Raw genomic sequence first — 21390 nt, forward strand, 5'->3', positions numbered from 1 at the left:
GCTTTACAAGGTGAAATAAAATATCACAGAAATGTTCCATATGCATAAAAAGCTTATTGTTCTCAAATTTTGTGCACAAATTTGTTTACATTCCTGTTAGTGGCCATTTCTCCTTTGCCAAGATAACCCTGACAGCTGTGGCATATCAAGAAGCTGATAAACCTGCATGATCATTACAGGTGTACCTTGTGCTTGGTGACAAAGGCCACTCTAAAATTTGCAGGACCTCCACATCCAGCTTCTTCACCTGCGGGATCTTCTGAGACCGGGACAGCCGATGAAACAGAAGTTGTTGTCTGTAATAAAGCCCTTTTGTGGGGAAAAACTCATTCTGATTGGCTGGGCCCGGTTCCCCAGTGGGTGGGCCTATGCCCTCCCAAGGCCCACCCATGGCTGCACCTCTGCCCAGTCATGTGAAAGCCATAGATTCGGGCCTAATGAATTTATTTCAATTTACTGATTTCCTTATATGAACTGTAACTGAATAAAATCATTGAAATTGTTACGTTGCGTTTATATTTGTGTTCAGTATAGAGTACAACCAACTTTTTCCTAATTTGTGTTGCTCATCTGGAGAAGTAGCGGCCTTGACATATTACAAACTGAGATTCAATTGGCAGAAGCACACTTGTGCGGAGTTGAGCAACACAAATTAGGAAAGTCTGTTTTCGATCAATGTTTTGATTGAAAGTATGAATTTCAGCAACCAGCGGTTGTACAGGACAAACATAGGTACAGGTATACGTTTTCAGAATCAACATTTTTACAATTACCAACATATTTTCATGCAACACTTGCAAAGATACAGTATAATTAAGCCTATTATAGGCTACAACCAGTCAATTATTCAACCTTGTGAAGAAAGCCTCCAGAATCTAAAGTTTAATATAAAATAAGCTTTATGAAACTGGGAATTCCACAATCAGAAACATTTTAACAAAATAACAGATCTCAAATGTGTTCAGTATTCATTTTCAATGCATCTAATTGATTGAAGCTCAATTTATAAAAATGTGGGGGAAAAATATTGTCCCAAACCCGTGATGCTGACAAAAAAAAATAAAAAAATAAAACATGGTCTTCACAGCAAAGGTCAATAATTGCGGTAAGACCGTTTTGAAATAGCTACAGTATATTTAATAATTTTAGATAACTGAAATGACTACGTTCTATTGAAATGTCAAGAAATGGGGAATATTAGTAATTGAAATAGGATTTTTCCTTCCCAAAACACATAAGGAATTCACAACAGACATTCACATAGTTGAAGAATTTATTTGTGGGTAAATGGGAACCAATAGCTCTAAAACAATTTTTAAAGAGTCCTGACAAATTAAAAATGGGGGTAACCTAATGACTTCTCAATTTGATAACAAAAAAAAAAACTGCAAATAATACAAAATAAATCAAGTCTTCACAGTAGGTGACAAAACAAAATCCATGAGGTGCAAATATTATTTTCTTAACCAATCCCTCAAAAGAGACCATTAATAATATTAATATCAACATCAATAAAAAAAATTACAATTTAAAAAGAGGCCCAAATCTCTAGCAGCAGTGATAGTGGCTGAAGTGAGTTTGAGCAACGGGTATGGGATGGGTGTTGGGCGACCATTTCAGACAGTTTATGCGGAGAGGTCACTACTGTTAAAGCGCTCTTGGTCGTAGACCTCCGCGATGACCTTGCGACCCCCAAACCAGCGGTCGTTGAGTGCCTGGATGGCCTTGTTCATCTCCGAGACCATGGAGAACTCCACAAAGATCTTGACGATGATCTCGGCATCCTCCTCCTCCCCCTGCTTCTCCTGGTAGATGATGACCCGGTTGACGGCACCAAACTTACCGCACTCCTCTGTCACCTCGCCCTCTAGGTCGTCATCGATGTCCTCTGGCCCCACCATGTTCCGTAACACCATCACCGTAGACTGGGGAGGGGAAGACAAGTCAATATGTATTCCTACCCAAATCGCATTACATTCAAAATAAATCTAAAATAAATCTACTTTTCAGTGAAAGTACTGCAACTTTTGTACATTTTTTGCAATTAAACAAGGCAAATACAGTGCATTCGGAAAGTATTGAGACATTGACTTTTTCCACATTTTTACAGCCTTATTCTAAAATGGATCAAATAAAAATCCTCCATCTATACACAATACCCCATAATGACAAAGCAAAAAAAGATATTACATTTACATAAGTATTCAGACCCTTTACTCGGTACTTTCTTGAAGCACCTTTGGCAGTGATTAAAGCTTAGACTTCTTGGGTATGACACGACAAACCCGGCACACCTGTATTTGGGGAGTTTATCCCATTCTTCTCTGCAGATGTGTGGTGCCAGGAGAACAACCTCTCCCCCAACGTGATCAAGACAAAGGAGATGATTGTGGACGAATGGAAAAGGAGGACCGAGCAAACACCAATTCTCATCGACAGGGCTGTAGTGGAACAGGTTGAGAGCTTCAACTTCCTTGGTGTCCATATTAACAAACTTATTTTTCTTTCATCTTTATTTAACCAGGTAGGCCAGTTGAGAACAAGTTCTCATTTACAACTGCGACCTGGCCAAGATAAAGCAAAGCAGTGGGATAAACAAACGTACAGTCAATAAAACAATAGAAAAAGTCTATATACAGTGTGTGCAAATGGTATGAGGTGGTAAGGCAATAAATAGGCCATAGTAGCGAAGTAATTACAATTTAGCAAAGTAACACTGGAGTGATATATGTGCAGATGATGTGCAAGTAGAAATACTGGTGTGCAAAAGAGCAAAAAAAGTTAATAAAAACAATATGGGGATGAGGTAGGTAGTTGGATGGGCTTTTTACAGATAGGCTGTGTACAGCTGCAGCGATCGGTAACCTGCTCAGACTGCTGATGCTTAAAGGTAAGTTAGTGAGGGAGATAAGTCTCCAACTTCAGCGATTTTTGCAATTCGGTCCAGTCATTGGCAGCAGAGAACTGTAAGGAAAGGTGTCCAAAGGAGGTGTTGGCTTTGGGGATGACCAGTGAGATATACCTGCTGGAGCGCGTGCTACGGGTGGGTGCTGCTATGGTGACCAGTGAGCTGAGAAAAGGCAGAGATTTACCTAGAAAAGTGGGTCTGACGAGGAATATGTAGCGAGGGCCAGCCGACGAGAGCATACAGGTCACAGTGGTGGGTGGAATATGGGTCTTTGGTGACTAAACGGATGGCACTGTGATAGACTGCAGTTGGCTGAGTAGAGTGTTGGAGGCTATTTTGTAAATTACATTGCCAAAGTCGAGGATCGGTAGGATAGTCAGTTTTACGAGGCTGTTTGGCAGCATCAGTGAAGGATTCTTTGTTGCGAAATAGGAAGCCGATTCTAGATTTCATTTTGGATTGGAGATGTTTAATATGAGTCTGGAAGGAGAGTTTACAGTCTAGCCTGACACCTAGGTATTTGTAGTTGTCCACATATTCTAAGTCAGAACCATCCAGAGTAGTGATGCTAGTCGGGCGGGAGGGAATGATCGGTTGAAACGCATGCATTTAGTTTTACTAGCGTTTAAGAGCAGTTGGAGGCCACGGAAGGAGTGTTGTATGGCATTTACGCTCGTTTGGAGGTTTGTTAACAGTGTCCAAAGAAGGGCCAGATGTATACAGAATGGTGTCGTCTGCGTAGAGGTGGATCAGGGAATCACCAGCAGCAAGAGACATCATTGATATATACAGAGAAAAGAGTCGGCCAGAGAATTGAACCCTGTGGTACCGCCCATAGAGACTGCCAGAGGTCTGGACAACATGCCCTCCGATTTGACACACTGAACTCTATCTGAGAAGTAGTTTGTGAACCAGGCGAGGCAGTCATTTGAGAAACCAAAGCTGTTGAGTCTGCCAATAAGAATACGATGATTGACAGAGTCTAAAGCCTTGGCCAGGTCGATGAAGACGGCTACACAGTCTTTTATCGATGGCGGTTATGATATCGTTTAGTACCTTGAGCGTGGCTGAGGTGCACCCGTGACCAGCTCAGAAACAGGACTGCACAGCGGAGAAGGTACAGTGGGATTCGAAATGATCAGTGATTTGATAACTTGGCCTTCGAAGACCTTAGAAAGGCAGGGCAGGATGGATATAGGTCTGTACCAGTTTGGATTTAGAGTGTCACCCCCTTTGAAGAGGGGGATGACCGCAGCAGCTTTCCAATCTTTAGGAATCTCAGACGATATGAGAGTTTGAACAGACTGGTAATAGGGGTTGCAACAAGGGCAGTGGATCATTTTAGAAAGAGAGGGTCCAGATTTTCTAGCCCAGCTGATTTGTACAGGTCCAGGTTTTGCAGCTCTTTCAGAACATCTGCTATCTGGATTTGGGTGAAGGAGAAGCTGGGGAGGCTTGGGCAAGTAGCTGCGGGGGGTGCGGAGCTGTTGGCCAGGGTAGCCAGGAGGAAATCATGGCCAGCCATAGAGAAATGCTTACTGAAATACTCGATAATCATGGATTTATCGGTGGTGACGGTGTTTCCTAGCCTCAGTGCAGATGACAGCTGGGAGGAGGTGCTCTTGTTCTCCATGGACTTTACAGTGTTCCAAAACTTTTTGGAGTTAGAGCTACAGGATGCAAATTTATTTTAGAAAAAGCTAGCCTTTGCTTTTCTAACTGACTGTGTGTATTGGTTCCTGACTTCCCTGAAAAGTTGCATATCGTGGGGACTATACGATGCAAGTGCAGTCCGCCACAGGATGTTTTTGTGCTGGTCAAGGGCAGTCTAGTCTGGAGTGAACCAAGGGCTATATCTATTCTTAGTTCTTCATTTTTTGAAAGGGGAACGCTTGTTTAAGATGGTGACAAAATTACTTTTAAAGAACAGCCAGGCATCCTCTACTGACGGGATGAGGTCAATATCCTTCCAGGATACCCAGGCCAGGTTGATTAGAAAGGCCTGCTCGCTGAAGTGTTTTAGGGAGCGTTTGACAGTGACCCATAGTGGATGCAGGCAATGAGGCAGTGATTGCTGAGATCCTGATTGAAAACAGCAGAGGTGTATTTGGAAGGCAAGTAGGTCAGGATAATATCTATGAGGATGCCCATGTTTACAGATTTAGGGTTGTACCTGGTGGTTTCCTTAATAATTTGTGTGAGATTGAGGGCATCTAGCTTAGATTGTAGGATGGCCGGGGTGTTAAGCATGTCCCAGTTCAGGTCACCTAACAGTATGAACTCTGAAGATAGATGGGGGGGGCAATCAATTCACATATGGTGTCCAGGGCACAACTGGGGCCAGAGGGGGATCTATAACTAGCGGCAACGGTGAGAGACAGGTTTATGGAAAGGTGGATTTTTAAAAGTAGGGGCTCTAATTGTTTGGGCACAGACTTGGATAGTATGACTGAACTTTGCAAGCTAACTCCTCCCCCTTTGGCAGTTCCATCTTCACGGAAAATGTTGTAGTTGGGGATGGAAATTTCAGAATTTTTGGTGGCCTTCCTAAGCCAGGATTCAGACACAGCATGGACATTAGGGTTGGCAGAGTATGCTAAAGCAGTGAATTTAAAAAATATATATATTTAAACTTAGGGAGGAGGCTTCTGAAGTTAACAAGCATGAAACCAAGGCTTTACGGTTACAGAAGTCCACACATGAGAGCGCCTGGGGACTCGCTGGGCCTGGGTTAACCTCCACATCACCCGAGGAAAAGAGGAGGAGTAGGTTGAGGGTATGGCTAAAGGCTCATCAAACTCATCGTCTATTGCGTTGGGGACAGAGAATAAAAGCAGCAGATTTCTGGGTGTGGCAGGGCATAATGTACAGACAGGGGTATGGTAGGGTGCGTATACAGTGGAGGTAAACCTAGGCATTGAGTGACGACAAGAGTTTGCATCTCTGGACGCATTAGTTATGATGGGTGAGGGAGGTGGGACAAAAGAGGTGTCTGAGGCATGTTGAGTGGGACTAGGGGCTCCACAGTAAACTAAAACAATGATAACCATCCTAATCTACAATATACAAGGCATATTGACATTAGAGAGAGACAAAGTGAGGCATAAAGCAAACACAGGTGTTGATTGGGAGAGCTAGCTAAGACAACAGGTAAGACAACAACAGCTAATCAGCTAAGACAACAGGTAAAATGGCGATGAATGGGCAGAGAGGGTTAGTTAACTACACACAGTGCCTGAGTTCGAGGTTGGGGCCGACAGATAAACAAAAATAAACCAAATGTAGTACTGTGATTAATGAACAGCCCAGCAGGTATCAGCTACAGTGGGGAGAACAAGTATTTGATAACCTGCAAATTCGGCAGTGTTTCCTACTTACAAAGCATGTAGAGATCTGTAATTTCTACCATAGGTACACTTCAACTGTGAGAGACGGAATCTAAAACAAAAATCCAGAAAATCACATTGTATGATTTTTAAGTAATTAATTTGCATTTTATTGCATGACATAAGTATTTGATCACCTACCAACCAGTAAGAATTCTGGCTCTCACAGACCTGTTAGTTTTGCTTTAAGAAGCCCTCCTGTTCTCCACTCATTACCTGTATTAACTGCACCTGTTTGAACTCGTTACCTGTATAAAAGACACCTGTCCACATACTCAAACAGACTCCAACCTCTCCACAATGGCCAAGACCAGAGAGCTGTGTAAGGACATCAGGGACAAAAGTGTAGACCTTCACAAGACTGGGATGGGCTACAGGACAATAGGCAAGCAGCTTGGTGAGAAGGCAACAACTGTTGGCGCAATTATTAGGAAATGGAAGAAGTTCAAGATGACGGTCAATCACCCTCGGTCTGGGGCTCCATGCAAGATCTCACCTCGTGGGGCATCAATGATCATGAGGAAGGTGAGGGATCAGCCCAGAACTACACGTCAGGACCTGGTCAATGACCTGAAGAGAGCTGGGACCACAGTCTCAAAGAAAACCATTAGTAACACACTATGCCGTGATGGATTAAAATCCTGCAGCGCACGCAAGGTCCCCCTGCTCAAGCGAGCGCATGTCCAGGCCTGTCTGAAGTTTGCCAATGACCATCTGGATGATCCAGACGAGGAATGGGAGAAAGTCATGTGGTCTGATGAGAGAGTGTTTGGAGGAAGAAGGATGAGTACAACCCCAAGAACACCATCCCAACCGTGAAGCATGGAGGTGGAAACATTCTTTGGGGATGCTTTTCTGCAAAGGGGATAGGACGACTGCACCGTATTGAGGGGGGGATGGATGGGGCCATGTATCGCGAGATCTTGGCCAACAACCTCCTTCCCTCACTAAGAGCATTGAAGATGGGTCGTGGCTTGGTCTTCCAGCATGACAACGACCCGAAACACAGCCAGGGCAACTAAGGAGTGGCTCCGTAAGAAGCATCTCAAGGTCCTGGAGTGGCCTAGCCAGTCTCCAGATCTGAACCCAATAGAAAAGCTTTGGAGGGAGCTGAAAGTCAGTATTGCCCAGCGACAGCCCCGAAACCTGAAGGATCTGGAGAAGGTCTGTATGGAGGAGTGGGCCAAAAACCCTGCTGCAGTGTGTGCAAACCTGGTCAAGAACTACAGGAAACGTATGATCTCTGTAATTGCAAACAAATGTTTCTGTACCAAATATTAAGTTCTGCTTTTCTGAGGTATCAAATACTTATGTCATGCAATAAAATGCAAATTAATTACTTAAAAATCATACAATGTGATTTTTTAGATTCTGTCTCAGTTGAAGTGTACCTATGATAAAAATTACAGACCTCTACATGCTTTGTAAGTAGGAAAACCTGCAAAATCGGCAGTGTATCAAATACTTATTCTCCCCACTGTATGTAGCCAAGTGATCATAGGGTCCAATGAACAGCAACAGATGAAACAGGGAAGCCGCTAGGTAGTCGTTACTACGCTAGCAAGCGGAAGACACTGTGATCAAAAAAAAAAAAGTTAGCAGGCCAGGGCTAGTAGAAGCCTCTGCGCCGACGTCCGGCAAAGGCCGGTTGAGGGCACAACGGATGGAATTACGTCGGCAGACCAGTCGTGATTGAACCTCTGTGCCGACAAAGGGTCCAGGCCAGTTGGCAAAAGAGGTATTGTAGCTGGAGTAATTTTGTTTGCTAGCCAGGAGATGCGCCTGGCTGGCGGCTAACTAGTGCTAGCGTCAGGACAAGGGAGTTAGCCACTATAGCCACTCGGTAGCAGCGATGATCCGATGCAAAGATCCAGAGCTTACGGCAAGAATCCGGTGGTGTAGTGGATTCTAGTCGTGTTAGTGAAGAGTCCGGGAGGCATCAGCGGTGTAGCCGATTGATCTTAGGGTCCACTGAGCAGGCCCGGGAGATGGGCCTAGCTCAAGGATAGCTTTGGGCTGGGCCACTCGGTGGGAGCTAGCTTGCTGTGATGATCAGGAGTAATGGTTCAGGGCTTACGGCAGGAATCCGGTGTTGTAGTGGAGAAAAACAGTCCGATATGCACAGGGTTAGTAAAGCACTGTGCAGACTGGCAATTATTAGATCCGTATTATATTGGGTGAGGCGGGTTGCCGGAAGGTATATTTCATTTAAAAATGTTAAAGAGATTGAAAATATATTGAAATATATACAAAAAGATGAAAAATACAACATTTACACGGGAGAACGACAAACAACGTCTGCACTGCTACACCATCTTGGAATCAGACTATCATGGTCCAAACACACCAAGACAGTTGTGAATAGGGCACGACAAAGCCTATTCCCCCTCAGGAGACTGAAAAGATTTGGCATGTGTCTTCAGATCCTCAAAAGATTCTACAGCTGCACCAGAGAACACTGGTTGCATCACTGCCTGGTATGGCAACTGCCCGGCCTCAGACTGCAAGGAACTACAGAGGGTAGAGCGTACAGCCCAGTACATCACTGGGGCCAAGCTTCCTGCCATATACCAGGCGGTGTCAGAGGAAGGCCATAAAAATTGTCAAAGACTCCAGCCACCCTAGTCATAGATTGTGCTCTCTGATTCCACATGGCAAGAGGTACTGGAACCCCAAGTCTAGGTCCAAAAGGCTTCTTAATAGCTTCTATCCCCAAGCCATAAGACTCCTGAACAGCTAATCAAAGGGCTACCCAGACCCCTCTTTTACACTGCTGCTACTATGTTTATAAGCTATGCTTAGTCACTTGAACTCTACCTTAAGGTAAGGGCTTGTAAGTAATCATTTCGCTGTACACCTGTTGTTTTCGGCACATGTAACAAATAAAACTTGATTTGAGATCCTCTCAAGCTCTGTCAGGTTGGCTGGGGAGATGTTAGATTGGGTTCAAGACCGGGCTCTGGATGGGCCACTCAAGGACATTCAGAGACTTGCCCCGAAGCCACTCCTGCGTTGTCCTGGCTGTGTGCTTAGGGTCGTTGTCCTGTTGGAAGGTGAACCTTTGCCCCAGCCTGAGGTCCTAAGCGCTCTGGAGCAGGTTTTCATCAAGGATCTCTTTACATCGCTCCGTTCAACTTTCCCTCGATCCTGACGTGTCTCCCCTCCCTGCTGCTGAAAAACATCCCCACAGCATGGGCTCCCGAGTGGCGCAGCAGTCTAAGGAACTGCATCTCAGTGCTAGAGGCGTCACTACAGACCCTAGTTTAAATTCCAGAACGCATCACAACCGGCATTGATTGGGAGTCCGATAGGGTGGCTCACAATAGGCCCAGTGTCGTCCGGATTAGGGTTTGGCCGTCATCGTAAATAAGAATTTGTTCTTATTAACTGACTTGCCCAGTTAAAATGGTTCCTCCAGGCATTCAGGCCAAAGAGTTCAATCTTGGTTTCATCAGACCAGAGAATCTTGTTTCTCTAGGTCAGAGTCTTTAGGTGCCTTTTTACAAACTCCAAGCGGGCTGTAATGTGCCTTTTACTGAAGAGTGGCTTCCGTCAGGCCACTACCATAAAAAGGTCTGATTGGTGGACTGCTGCAGAGATAGTTGTCTTACTGGAAGGTTCTCCACAGAGGCACTCTGGAGCTCAGTCAAAGTGACCATCAGGTTCTTGGTCACCACCTTGATTAAAGACCTTGTCCCCCAATTGCCCAGTTTGGCCAGGCATCAGCTCTAGGAAAAGTCTTGGTGGTTCCAAACTTCTTCCATTTAAGTGATGGAGACCACTGTGTTCTTGGGGACCTTCAATGCTGCAGAAATGTGTTGGTACCCTTCCCCAGAACCGTGCCTCGACACAATCCTGTCTTGAAGATCGACAGACAATTCCTTCGACTTCATGGCTTGGTTTTTGCTCTGACATGCACTGTCAACTGTGTGACGTTATAGACCGACATTTTCCACATTGTTTACATTTCAACCCTTTTCTAAAATTGATTAAATACATGTGTTTTTATTCATCACTCTACACACAATACCCCATAATGGCAATGAGAACAGGTTTAGAAATGTATTCAAAATAAAAAAACGGATACCTTATTTACACATCCTCACAGCATGATGCTGTGGGATGTTTTTCAGTGGCAGGGACTGGGAGACTAGTCAGGATCAAGGGAAATATGAACAGAGCAAAGTACAGAGAGATACTTGATGAAAACCTGCTGCAGAGCACTCAGGACCTCAGACTGGGGCTAAGGTTCACCTTCCAACAGGACAACGACCCTAAGCACACAGCCAAGACAATGCAGGAGTGGCTTCAGGACAAGTCTCTGAATGTCCTTGAGTAGCCCAGCCAGAGCTTGGACTTGAAACCGATCTAACATCTCTGGAGACACCTGAAAATAGCTGTGCAGCGATGCTCCACATCCAACCTGACAGAGCTTGAGAGGATCTGCAGAGAAGAATGGAGGAATTCCCCAAATACAGGTGTGCCAAGCTTGTAGATATATACCATAGAAGAATTGAGGCTGTAACCACTGCCAAAGGTGCTTCAACAAAGTACTGAGTAAAGGGTCTGAATAATTAAAAAATGTACAAACATTTATAAAAAACATTTTTTGCTTTGTCTTTATGGGGTAGGTGGAGGGGGGGGAGAAACAATTTAATCTATTTTAGAATGAGGTTGTAACGTAACTATGTGGGAAAAGTGCAGGGTTCTGAATACTTTCCGAAAGCACTATATACACACACAATCTTCATGTGTGATCTTACCTCTGATTTCCTCAGCAGTTTCTGCATGACCATGTGCCTGGCGCTGCTTCCGGAAATGCTCATGTGTTCTTGGTCGCTCAACATCTCCTGGCCTGTCCCATCCTGCAGCATCTCTTTCTCCTCCTGCTTCTTCTTCTGAAGCTCTTGTAGAGAGGGGTTGATTTGGGCCGGGTTGGTGATCACAGGCGGTGAGGCCAGCACAGGGTTCACCAGGCCCACCTGGGGCAGCACTGGCAGGTTAGGACGCACTGGTGTCACACCTACAGGGACATTCACACACATCAGCCATACATAAATACATCTTCATTGATATGGTTTCTCTGAGAGAACATGGCCATTCATAGGAGTCAAAACCTGTTGCAATTTCATTGTTTCTCTAATTGGTCGCATGTGAACCAACTGTAGTCAATCTTTTTTTAACACATTCTCAAATGAGCAGGATCAGGTGGAAAAACTACAAAAACTGGCTGACCAGATAATCCCGCTCAACACAGTAGCATTGAGTAGATAAGATACACACTTGAAATAATTTAAAACGATCCTCTAACCCTCTAAAAAGATTCAAAACAGTGCACAGGTCAGTGGACAATACTCTGTACTCACACATGTCTCGATACACACCTGTGATCATTCCGGGGGCCTGGGCAGCCATGACTGCCTGAGGGATGCCCATGGAGCCCATCGGACCCATTTGTCCCATTTGTCCCATCTGACTCATTTGGCCCATCTGGTTCGCCCCGGCCATCGCCCCCAAGATGGACGCCCCGGTCACAGCCTCCTTGAGAGAGGGGCGGGACGCATTAGCAGGAAAACACAGTGAGGTTGCACAGTCAGACTTTATACAGCATGTATAGTGCTCTACTCTGCATTAGGGTTGGGGGATGCCCACCTTTGTCCTATCGTGATTAAGTACCCATAAAACATTGCGATATTCAATGATACTGACCCCCTACTGGCCAACCACCCAAAAGACTAAAATACCATTTTTAAAAAGACCGGTAAAAAAGGACCACTAGCGCGAGCTCGCAGGACAGTCAGAGGCAAAGTCATTAATATTCTAGAGTTAAGTCAGGTGACTGGTTGAGCCTTCTTGGGTGAGTGACGTCACAAGTATTTATCTTGTTCACCAGCATGAGCACTAAGCACTGAACAACTTGGGAAACCCAGCTTCAGCTTAATTAAGAAATATATTAAAGCCTTACCAGCTAGCTAACCAATCCATTTTACTGTCCGATCCTTCATAAAACGAGTCCACTTATTGTTATTTTTTACCTTTCCGCAAGCCACCTGTTGCTTGATATGAGCAAGTTCACACAAATGTATCAAATAATAGGTCATCCACAACTAGTTGTGGCTATTGGCTGGCCAGTCAACTTAGTGTATGTAAACTTCTGACCCACTAAAATTGTGATAGTGAGTTATAAGTGAAATAGTCTGTCTGTAAACAATTGTTGTAAAAATTACTTGTGTCAGGCTCAAAGTAGATGTCCTAACCGACTTGCCAAAACTATAGTTTGTTATCAACAAATTTGTGGAGTGGTTGAAAAACAGGTTTTAATGACTCAAACCTAAGTGTATGTAAACTTCCGACTTTAACTGTATATATAAATCATTCTGACGGGACATTTTGTGCTGCTTTGTTGAAAATCTTAGCTCCGTCTACATTGTTCTTTCATTGTGTAAATTGTTTAACATTTATTAAAACTGCTATAGCCTTTATAACCTAAGGAATAGGCAACTTGCCGTGGCCCTCACTACAATTGTCAGATTAGTAGTGCCAAGCCAATATACAACATTCTACAACTACAAATTGTCAATATAAACTTCCACTAAACTCAACAATAGTATTTATTACTAAACAGAACTATGACTACTGTTAACAGTGCCAGATATAGCAGTGAGGGTGTGTGCTTGCTTAAGCAGTGAGACTGCAGGGAGTAATTAGATTCCACACCCAAAAGCACTGAACAAAAATATAAAACACAAGTGTTGGTCCCATCTTTCATGGGCTGAAAAAAAAAAAAAATCCCATAAATATTCCATACGCACAAAAAGCTTATTTCTCAAATCGTTAACAAATTTGTTTACATCCATGTTAGTTAGCATTTCTCCTTTGCCAAGATAATTGATCCACCTGACAGGTGTGGCCTATCAAGAAGATGATTAAAAACGTATGATCATTACACAAGGGCACCTTGTGCTGGGGGAAAAAAACATTTTTGCAGTTGACACAACACCGCAGATGTTTCAAGTTGAGGGAGCGTTCAGTTTGGCATGCTGGCTGCAGGAATGTCCACCAGAGCTGTTTCCATAGAATTGAATGTTCATTTCTCTACAACAAGCTGCCTCTAATGTCAGACCACACGTAACCGTTTGTGGGGGGAAAAACTGATTCTGATTGGCCTATGCCATCCAAAGCCCACCCATGGCTGCGCCCCAGCCCAGTCATGTGAAATCCATAGATTAGGGCCTAATGAATGCATTTCATCTGACTGATTTCCTTATATGAACAATAACCCAGTAAAATCTTGGCATGTTTGTGTTAACATTTGTGTTCAGTATATTTTACAGGAGCAGAATTGCTTCTTAGTATTATAGTACTTAGAATTACAAGGGAAGAGGGCCAGCCCTCATTTCACAGGGGATAAACTTTCGCAACCGTGGGTTGAGCTCACATCACAACAAGCAGACATGGCACAGCAAATGTTGTTAGCAAACACAGAGCAGTGAACATAGAAGACTTTATATTGCCCTGCACGGGTTCTGCATTATCAATTCATCAAATACTGTATTCAATTCTACGGCAGGGCACATCAAAATATATGTTAATGTGCACAGAAAATAGAATATTCAGATTTATATACACATACATTATATTTCTATCTTTAGTATATTAATTATACTTATCACATTTTAACAAAAAGGTCACACCTAGCTACCTACAGTGAGCTCCAAAAGTAGTGGGACAGTGACAAATATTTTGTTGTTTTGGCTCTGTACTCCAGCACTTTGGATTTGAAACGATACAGTAACTGAGGTTAAAGTGCAGATTTTCAGCTTTAATTTGAGGGTTTTTTGATATGGGGTGAACCGTTTAGAAATTACAGCACTATTTGTACATAGTTTCCCCCCCCCCAGAGGGGACCAAAAGTATTGGGATAAATTCACTTCTGTATTATACATTAAAATGTTTAGCATTTGGTGCTATATTCATAGCACGCAATGACTACATCAAGCATGTGACTCTACACATTTTTTGGATCTATTTATTGTTTGTTTTGGTTGCGTTTCAGATTATTTTGTGCCAAATAGAAATTAATGGTAAATAATGGAGTCACTTATTGTAAATAAGAATAGAATCTTTCTAAACACTTCAACATTAATGTGGATGCTACAGTGATTATGGATAATCCTGAATTAATCCTGAGTAATGATTAGTGAGAAAGTTAGAGGCACATATATTGTTTGTAGTTAGAGTTGTTGCATCGCTGCAACAGGAGTCGCTAAAGCGCGATGGGACATGGACATCCCGGCCGGCCAAACCCTCCCCTAACTCGGACGATGCTGGACCAATTGTGCGCCGCCTTATGGGTCACCCGGCCGGCTTCAACACAGCCTGGGATTGAACCCGGGCCTGTAGTGACGCCTCAAGCATTGCGATGCAGTGTCTTAAACCGCTACGCCACTCGGGAGGCTAGCACAAATATTTGTACTAGTTTAATACACATAAGTGACTTTGTCCCCATGTTTGGTCCCCCATGTACAAAAAGTGCCGTAATTTCTAAATGGGTCACCAGATACGGGTGAAAATACCCTACAATTAAAGCTGACAGTCAGCACTTTACCCTCAGTCATTGTATCATTTCAAATCCGAAGTGCTGAAGTACAGAGCCAAAATAACAAGAAAATGTGTCGCTGTCCCAACACTTTTGGAGCTCACTGTATATCAGAGGTATATTTACCTGGAAGGCCAATAGATCCCTTTGGAAGGGAATCATACTTGCCTGGGCCGTTATCTTAGCGGTGGCTGCTGCAGCAGCCACGGCTGCAGCGGGCGGCAGGCCACCAGGCTGGGTGGGGGTCAGCATGGGCATGGGCGGGGTTACGGCCTTGCCCACCCGCAAGTACTGGCCCCCCAGGTCAAACAGGTTCATGGAGGACACTGCATCCAGGGACGACTGGGGCTTGTCATACTCTGCCAGGGAGAGAGGGGGGAAAATAGGAGTTAGGAGGACAAACACACAGCAACAGCACATCCTGAGGGCCGCCAAACGCCTCTCTGCTCACCGATGAAGCCAAAGCTCTTGTGTCTTCCTGTGGTGGGGTCCCTGGCTAACGTGCAGGACTTGATCCTCCCGAAGGCCTCAAAGACGCTCTTGATGTCCTCGTCTGAGAGGTCAGGGTGGACGGAAGCCACGAAGATCCGGTTGTAGGCGCGCGCCTCCTCTGCCAGCTGGTCGATGATGGGTTGCGCCTGACCAATGTTACCTGGCCGCCCCACCTACAGCACAGATACCAGCACAGGGCCAATGAGTGGGGTGTCACAGCCCACTGACCGAGCAACGCAACACCTCAAGCTCCAAAACCGAAGATCGAAGGAGACCATTTCTCTTTGCAATTGGTCCCGTGTGGCTCAGCTGGTAGAGCATGGTGCTTGCAACACCAGGGTTGTGGGTTCGATTCCCACGGGGACCAGTACAAAAATGTACCCAAAAAAAATGTACGCACTCACTACTATAAGTTGCTCTGGATAAGAGCATCCGCTAAATAACTCAAATGTAATCGCAGCCCAATGTATTCTTTGCCAAGTTTCCACTAGCCTTGCTAAACAGCATCTTTCCACCAGGGCTTTCTGCAAAGGCTTAGGTAATACGAGTGATGTGAAACGTGACAACCTGCACTATAGAGTAGAGACAACACCTTCTATTGACACTTTCTCACTCTCCCCCTTTTCTTTCTGAATTATAGAAACTGACAACATACCAACAACTCAGATAGTCACTTTAAAATCGTCACCTGGAAATCAACTAGAGCGAAGATCATGTAAAAAAAAAACGAAGAGGAGATCAAGAAAAAAGCCTGTCTAGAACTCATTAAGATAATTCTACTGTAAAAGCTGCTTCACTCACTCAGGCAGTTTCGAACAACACTGAAAGGCCTGTACAGAATGCCGCAGCTAGAGCTGCGGCTGAGGACCAACTAGTGGAAATGCTTAAAGAATTAACAAGATAAAACCACACGTGTGGCTAGCACTACACTTTCTAGAGTAGTTGGAGGTATCTCCTCTAACTGTCCATCTATAGGCTAGTGTTTGGAGCGTCTCTATTAGCGGCTAAGTAGTATATGATCTGTGCTGCAGGTGGGGCGGCCAAGCGACACCAACCAGGCGCAGCCCATCATCAGCACATCTCGGACACAGAGCAACACATCATCGTACGCTGCCCGGGCATCCTAGAGGAACTGGTCACTAAAACAATGTGGTGATGACATCATGGAAGCAGAACACAGCAGACATTCACAAAAAAACACCCGCGCGCACACAGACATGCGCGCACACACACAAAACACACACGCACCCAAACACACACACGCATACCTGTAAATGAATTGACATACATACAAGCAAAGAAAGACAAAAGAAATGAGTGGCTTTAGATAACACTTCCATACAGAATTTAGAGAGACTACCAATTAGTGATTCACACAGAAATAATAGTTCAGTTACACGGAAAGAGCGAAATTAGGATTTCGTACTGGATCCATGCGTTCTCGATAGAAATGAAAAGAAAACAAAAAGAAGGTTAAAAAGGTGATAGCAGGAGCACCCCTCTTTCCAGGGGTATAGAGGGGGTTCTGAGAGGTCCACTTCCACTGGGCCGGACAGGCTGACTCTCCAGGCCACTCACCTTGATGTTCCTGCCCCCAAGCATGACTGAGTTCATCTGCTCCAAAGCCAGCTGTGCCGCCTCCGGGATCTCATACTCGACAAAGGCAAAGCCCTGCACAGACAGATACAACCATGGGACAACAGTCCACCGCATTACAGACACATGCATGCCACATTCCCCTGTTGTGCTTCAGTTTCCCCTCACATCATTTAGTATAGATGTGATTCTAATCACATTGCAACGCTGTGTGGTGTGGTTTAAGGGTGCTCTATACACGGACCTTGTGCTTCATTGTAACGGAGTCCCATGACATGTCAATGCTCTTGATGGGGCCAAAAGGGGCAAAGGCCTGTCTGATGGTGTCCTCCCCGAGCTCATAGTATATGGAGCCCACATACACCCGGCACATGATGGCTAGAGCACGCTGACGCTGAGCCGCCACCTGGTAACCCCGGAGAAAAACACACCATGATGTTTAGGGGGTCTATGAAAGCAAGAACACACAAAAATAAATATATCTAGATGTGTATGGGTAAATTATTTTTTATATTGAAATGTAAATGTATTTGTTTAATTCTGTATGGTGTTTGCTTTTCCCAACAATAGACATACAGGCCAATGTCAGGGCCAGATGCAATCTGGGCATACGCAACATAGAGTCCCGGACAACGATTTTGCGACTATCTACACAAAGATTAACAATTTGGTGAATGCTGGCACCCAAACAGCTACGTAATTTTAAAAAATGCATGTTTCTCATTACTGCATTAATATGGGTGAAAGCACTGAAGGTGACATGGATGTCCTTCGCTAATATTTGGCTCCTGAAACGGACCTGTAGTCCAGGGCTGCATATAGTGTATATTGTGACATTTCAACATGGCGAACAAATTAAATAAACACCTATATCAGTTGAATAGCATCCATTAAAAAGGCCTAAGGAAAACATTTTACACTTACGTCTCTAAGGGGAGTGAGGGATGGTTAACCACTGAAAGCAGAGTTTACTGGGTCCTTTACTCAAGTATTTTTTACTTGAGCATAGCTGCTTTTACTATCACCCACGGGCAAAACTAACAGCCTAATCTATTACAGAAGAGAAAAGTGATTTCCCCTATTACAGCATCAAATTTGACATTGCCAAAAATTCCTGTTTGAGCAGTTCTCTCATCTTTGGTTATTGAAAGAGACTGCTAACCCTCTTTAGCCCCACACCAAAGCTGGCTTTTTCAGCTTCAATCAATGCAAAGTACAAGCATATTTTCAAAGAAGACATGGACTTCCCCCATGTTAATTTTCTCAACCACCCTTGGATAGCCATTTCAGGCTAGTGTAAAAAGCCATCATACTGCTAAAATGCCCCGATGAAGTTTGTATTGTGCTCAAATGTATGAATTCATACATAACGTCCTAATATAAATCACTTTCAGTGTAAAACAAACAAACAAAAAAACACACCAACAGCTGTTGCCACTAGTGGAAGTACTTCCGGGCATTTCTTCTGAAATGGTGCAGTGGGCATACAAACACGGCTTCATTAACCAGACTGAATTAAGCAGAAACAGTGTGTGTAAGAACTGGTCCCTCATAATTATTATATTAAAAACCATGTCTTCTTTTGAAATATGAGTTCTTTGGTCAGCTGCTATGGCTATGATTGAGGCCAGAGTGGCCATCAAAGAAGGGTAACTGTCCTTTTTAACAGGAATGCGAACAGAGAAAATAAGTTTAATAATCTATTGACCGATTGTAAAGGTGAGAGAGGATCTCCAAAGCCCATTGTCACTGCTGCCATCTGAAAGACAGTAAAGATGAAAAAGGTGCTGAAAAGTAGGTTAGATATATATTTAAGCTTTGCTTTTTCAAATGTCATTGCTTTGATATACATCAGCTAGACACACATCCCCTAAAAGACTTTTAGGACTAATTTGACTTTCCCTCTGCAGTCCCACCCACTCCAATCTGCCCCAAAGCATTTCACAATATTACCCCACATTCAAGACATTCAAAAGCCCTATGTGGGACCAAGTGCAAAGCATTCAACATGTTTAACTAAGTCTTCATGTTGATCTTCTCCAGCTGAAAAAGAAGAGAGGCAGAAGCAAGAGGACAAACATCCCTATCCCATCACCGTAAGCAGAGAAATACACTTGTATATGCTGTGCTGCAGTTGTGAAGGATGTTACTATTTTTTTGTGCTACTGAACAATCAAGTATTGTTTGTAACTACAAAGTTACTAGGGCAGATGCTTTTAACTGTATATGTGATAGTCCAAGTTACTCTTAGAAATAAGGCTAAAATTGAGTGTGGTTGGCGTTAAGGGAAGAACTTATGGTCAAGAGGATGGAGAGTTTAGTTGCAGGAGTACAGAATTCAGCACATCTCACCTGCAAGTTGGTGAGCTGCTGTTGCTGATGGGCAATGGTCTGCTTCACCAAGACACTCTTAATGCTCTGCTCCATGGCATATTTCTTTGCCTGAAGAAAAGTCCGTCAGCGTGAGAAAGAATCGTGGAACCGCAGGCAAATTGACTGATCTTGAGTCATTACGTATACACCTGTATTTAGTCATGCTTATGTAGTAGGCTCACCCTTTGTAGAGCCTCCTGCTGCTCCGGGGTGAGAGGCGGCAGGCCAAGCTTCCCACCTGTGCCCTGTCCATTCTCCATCATCAGAGCTGTCCCTCCCTGAAGAACCACAGCAGGAAAGAAATGAATACACATCTGAGCATCCTCAGAGACAGGAACACTTATTCATTGGAGAAATTGCCATGCACTGCACATTTGGTATGCTGCATCTCTGTTCTTCAATGACCATCTTTAAGAGATTTGAGGTATAGAGATTGAGAATCATCACAGTACATATATCGTACTGGAGAAGCGGAAGCAGTTAATCTTGATTTGGAAGCAGTGATTAGAATAGTTATAGGCCAGGCCGACCAGTCACCAGTGATTGGAACGCACAATGGGCGCGTGGAGATTATTTCCTTACCTACAACCTGATAAACGCTGGGACCACCAGAGGCAGGATAACCCCAAGGGGAAGAGTGATGGGGAAGCCTTAACAATTCAAAAAGTCTGAGAGAGAGAAAATGCTTTCAGACTAATGTTAGCAGCTGCAAGGCGGTAAACTTGGTATCCTCCATTTGCACCGAGTGTTTGCCTAGGTCATTTCCTACCAATTTAGCTAGATAACTATGTAGCTAGTTAGTATATGATGTATAGTGTTCGTATAGAAGCAAGTACAAAGCTAGCTAAATTCGTTGACTAACTTGATACACTTCAGTAAAGCTCAATTTAACGTCGGTTGGGCTAACGTTAGGCGAGCTATAGTCAGTTAACTAGCAATCTAGCTAAGCTGGTCGATGCATCGTTAGGCTAAATAACATTTCACAATTTTCAATCATGACTCGTGCATTGTAATTCCAACAATAGTCTGTCACACTAGCAGTTCGATCTGTGATTAGTTGGCTACAAATACGACACATTTAGCGATTGCTTTATTTGTGTAGCTAAATAGCATTAGCCAGGAGCATATTGTCGCAGTAGATAGCAAGCTAGCTAGCTAAAAGGCCTCATGCCTAAATTCAGGTTTTGTAAATTAAACATGGTTAATGGGAATAAACCAATCATTCCCATAATAGATGTATACGCACAACTATTAAACAAAGAAAACAATAACTGAGTTCATATTTAACTTATTTAGCAAGCTATTTACCGCAATCTCCGTCACCGCCATAAGCACACCTTCTTGAATAGGCCCCGCCGTTCTTCTTCTTCTTCTTTAAATTGAATTAGCGGATTGCGTCAAACTGTGAGGTGCATACACCGCCACCTCCTGTACTGGAGTATGAGTCCGGTCACGGGCCACTGACTGTATCCCTATATAGCTACACAAAAATGAAAGGGAAAAGGAGGGGGAAAAGGGAAGGAATATTGCCCTATAAACAACAACAACAGTAATACATACAACAGTATTATGCTACTTGGCCCTATCTGATCCTACACCAGGCCCGGCAGCTTGGGAGAACGGCAAACCATCTTCAACCATCTTGTACACCCACGTACTTCTCTGCAGCTGCCACCACAGCATCTATTTTATGTGATTTAGTTCCATTTCTGCGGTACAGTTGATAACCATGGCTAAGAAGCCAACCTTAATGAAGCACATGGTATTCCTATTGCTCTCTATTGGCCTTGACCTACTCACGGGGAGCCTCTTAGGATGCCTTGCCCTGGACCCATCTTCCTCTACTACTCTCTTCACTGCCTCAGAATACAACACCTTGTGTGCTACTCTGACCCTGGCAACCTCGACCTGTCTTTCTCTAACCGGGACACTTCTGATCTCCAGCAACATAGGTATCCCTCAATGATGTATATAAGAATAAGGTGTTTTATTGTCACATACACTGGATAGGTGCAGTGAAATGTGTTGTTTTACAG

At 43.9% G+C, this 21390-nt stretch overlaps 1 protein-coding gene and 1 non-coding gene across 5 annotated transcripts; one reads left to right on the forward strand and one right to left on the reverse strand.

Annotated features, from left to right (window-relative positions):
• Positions 1–741: 741 nt before the first annotated feature.
• On the reverse strand, positions 742–20740 carry LOC139367147 (poly(U)-binding-splicing factor PUF60-like). Of its 4 annotated transcripts, none has more exons than XM_071105249.1 (12): positions 20663–20740; positions 19937–20022; positions 19537–19632; positions 19334–19423; positions 18690–18740; positions 17226–17387; positions 16964–17056; positions 15345–15558; positions 15020–15252; positions 11679–11835; positions 11058–11317; positions 742–1925 (listed from the first exon to the last, which is right to left on the reverse strand). In XM_071105249.1, exons 3-12 carry the CDS (start codon positions 19615–19617, stop codon positions 1626–1628), a joined length of 1641 nt encoding a protein of 546 aa, XP_070961350.1. In that variant the 5' UTR covers positions 19618–19632; positions 19937–20022; positions 20663–20740; the 3' UTR covers positions 742–1625. The 4 variants fall into 4 exon arrangements, with proteins under 4 accessions (XP_070961350.1, XP_070961352.1, XP_070961349.1 ...); XM_071105251.1 differs by having other exon boundaries at positions 882–1925; positions 15062–15252; XM_071105248.1 differs by having other exon boundaries at positions 959–1925; positions 11661–11835; positions 20663–20735.
• On the forward strand, positions 15678–15752 carry trnaa-ugc (transfer RNA alanine (anticodon UGC)). The gene has a single exon. It is a non-coding gene; the product is annotated as a tRNA-Ala (tRNA).
• Positions 20741–21390: the final 650 nt, after the last annotated feature.

Source organism: Oncorhynchus clarkii, chromosome 15, assembly GCF_045791955.1.
Source record: "Oncorhynchus clarkii lewisi isolate Uvic-CL-2024 chromosome 15, UVic_Ocla_1.0, whole genome shotgun sequence".
Classification (NCBI taxonomy): Eukaryota; Metazoa; Chordata; class Actinopteri; order Salmoniformes; family Salmonidae; genus Oncorhynchus; species Oncorhynchus clarkii.